General features: G+C 45.8%; 1 protein-coding gene across 1 annotated transcript; it reads left to right on the top strand.

The window, feature by feature from the left end:
* Nucleotides 1-663: 663 nt before the first annotated feature.
* On the top strand, nt 664-2,001 carry LOC101850795 (glycine-rich cell wall structural protein 2-like). Its single transcript, XM_005096179.3, has one exon. The coding sequence runs from the start codon at nt 664-666 to the stop codon at nt 1,414-1,416; it is 753 nt and encodes a 250-aa protein (XP_005096236.1). The 3' UTR covers nt 1,417-2,001.
* Nucleotides 2,002-2,116: the final 115 nt, after the last annotated feature.

Raw genomic sequence — 2,116 nt, 5'->3', positions numbered from 1 at the left:
GTCACTTACAATTTCGTTGTTTTTCATTTTAGTCTTTGGTATATTGATCGCATTTTATTCACTCTGTGATACGTAATATTCGTGTACTCGGTGGAAACGTTTTTTTCACGAGTAACTCAACTTTGTGGGATAAATTTGAAGAAACTATCTGTTCCTTTTTGAGAGCTTAGTTCTCTTTGCTATTCTTATAAAACAAAGCGTATTGCATTTTTACCTTTGAAAATAAAAACGTGCTCTGGGATATCGAAGACATGGTTGAGATATCGAAGACATCGCTTTAATGTTATAAGCGTCTGGAAATACGATTTGTCGTCAAAGATGTTATCAGCATTCTTTAGAGTACAGTGTTTAGCGCCTCTATCAACACTATTAGGTTATCTAACAGGCGGGACTTTTAAATGTGTAGTCCATCTCCAATAAGACAGAGCCAAATAGTTTGAGAGCTTTGAAAACTCCATAAATAGACACCTGTTCAGGAACGCTCAGTCTGGGAATCGAACCAAGGCCGTTCACTCCGTAGTCCGGCATGACATCAACTGAGCTAGCAGATCACCACCTGATTATTTGGACCTCTTTACTCGATGAAGGTTTCATCTTTACAGGTCCGAATGTGAAAGCTGGTTCCCATAGCTCTAATGTCCACGTTTTGTCCCCACAGCAAACATGAAGTTTCTTGCCGTACTGGTTCTGATTGCGTGCGCAGTGGCTGTGGCCAACTCAGGGAGGACGAAGAAATACGGAGGAGGTGGCCGCAGGGGAGGCAACGCAGTCGGGCACGGTGGAAGCTATGGAGGATCTCACGGTAGTGGTGGAAGCGGCAGCTACGGATCGGTAGTCAGCAAAGGATACGGTGGCAGCAGTGGCGGAGGAGGCTACGGGGGTCGTATGTCCAGCGGAGGCAGCGGAGGCAGCGGAGGGTACGGAGGGGGGAAAAGTGGAGGATATGGTGGAGGATACGGCAGTGGCTCATCGGGATCTGGAGGACACTTCAGTGGTGGCTCTGGGGGATCTCGCGGCAGCTCCTCCGGGATGAGATCGGGAGGTCAACACGGAGGAAGTAGAGGCGGACAAGGAAGTGGCGGCATGCGTCAAGGCTTTGGCGGAGGATATGGCTCAGGGTCAAGTGGGTCAAGTGGAAGCCGGTTCGGGATGTTCTCCAGAGGAGGAGGATCTGGGGGCTCCGGACGCGGTTCTTCCTCCGGAGGCCACGGTTCCCGCATGGGAGGAAGTGGAGGTAGCCGAAGGGGTTCATCCAGTGGTCACGGTGGCAGAGGATCCGGGTCTGGAATGAGCGGCGGCAGACGTGGTGGACAAATGGGCGGACGCAACGGAGGCAGGGGCAGCAGCCACGGAAGCGGAATGCGCCAAGGGAGTGGAGGAAGAGCTTCCTCCCGCTACATGGGACATCACGGCTAAGCCAGACATGAACATTTCACAGATAATGGCGTTGTGAGATTTCTGTCGTAAAATATTATGCTTTTAAACAAATTTATACTGAGTGTGTGTGTGTTTCTAGGGCTTTGTTTGATTTTTATAGATATGTTCTTCTTTCCAAGAAGTTTGTTTGTTGCTGTCATAACGAGTGGGTGACCGAAAGTAAATAGCGGGGACATAAAACACTTTATAACACCAAAATTGGCTGACGTCATAATCTATACTTTATTACTTTGTTAGTAACAATAAAAGATTAAAAAGGGGAAGTGATTGTTCACTTCTGGGTAGAAACTGTTCTAATTTTGGATTGAAAATGAAGATTAAAACCTACAGTTCCACCGCTTGTAATTGAAGATGTAGCAATTGAAATCACAAATTCGCTCAAATTCGAATGTCTTGGTCTCAGAATCGAAAAAAAAGTGTCGTCTTACTTTTTACAGATCATATAGACTGGAGGTCAGATACCCAAAGCTAACTGAACGATAACTGGCAAGATGCATGCAGGCTTTAATACGCAATTGTTATCCTGTCTTCTGTAACAAATATAATTATTTCATGATATAAAAACAGACTTTGCCTTTTTTGCATTTTTTAGATTGCCACTTCTGATTTGATACTGCTGTCTCCACTTTAAGTTATATTTCTTTGATAGTATGTGCTCCCACCTCCTTTCTCCTCCCCC

Source organism: Aplysia californica, unplaced genomic scaffold (assembly GCF_000002075.1).
Source record: "Aplysia californica isolate F4 #8 unplaced genomic scaffold, AplCal3.0 scaffold00122, whole genome shotgun sequence".
Classification (NCBI taxonomy): domain Eukaryota; kingdom Metazoa; phylum Mollusca; class Gastropoda; order Aplysiida; family Aplysiidae; genus Aplysia; species Aplysia californica.
The sequence above is the reverse complement of the archived record's forward strand: the minus strand, read 5'-3'. Positions and strand labels throughout refer to the sequence as shown.

Coding starts and splice junctions, on each gene's coding strand:
- LOC101850795 (XM_005096179.3), top strand. CDS start 664: ATGAAGTTTCTTGCCGTACTGGTTCTGATTGCGTGCGCAGTGGCTGTG.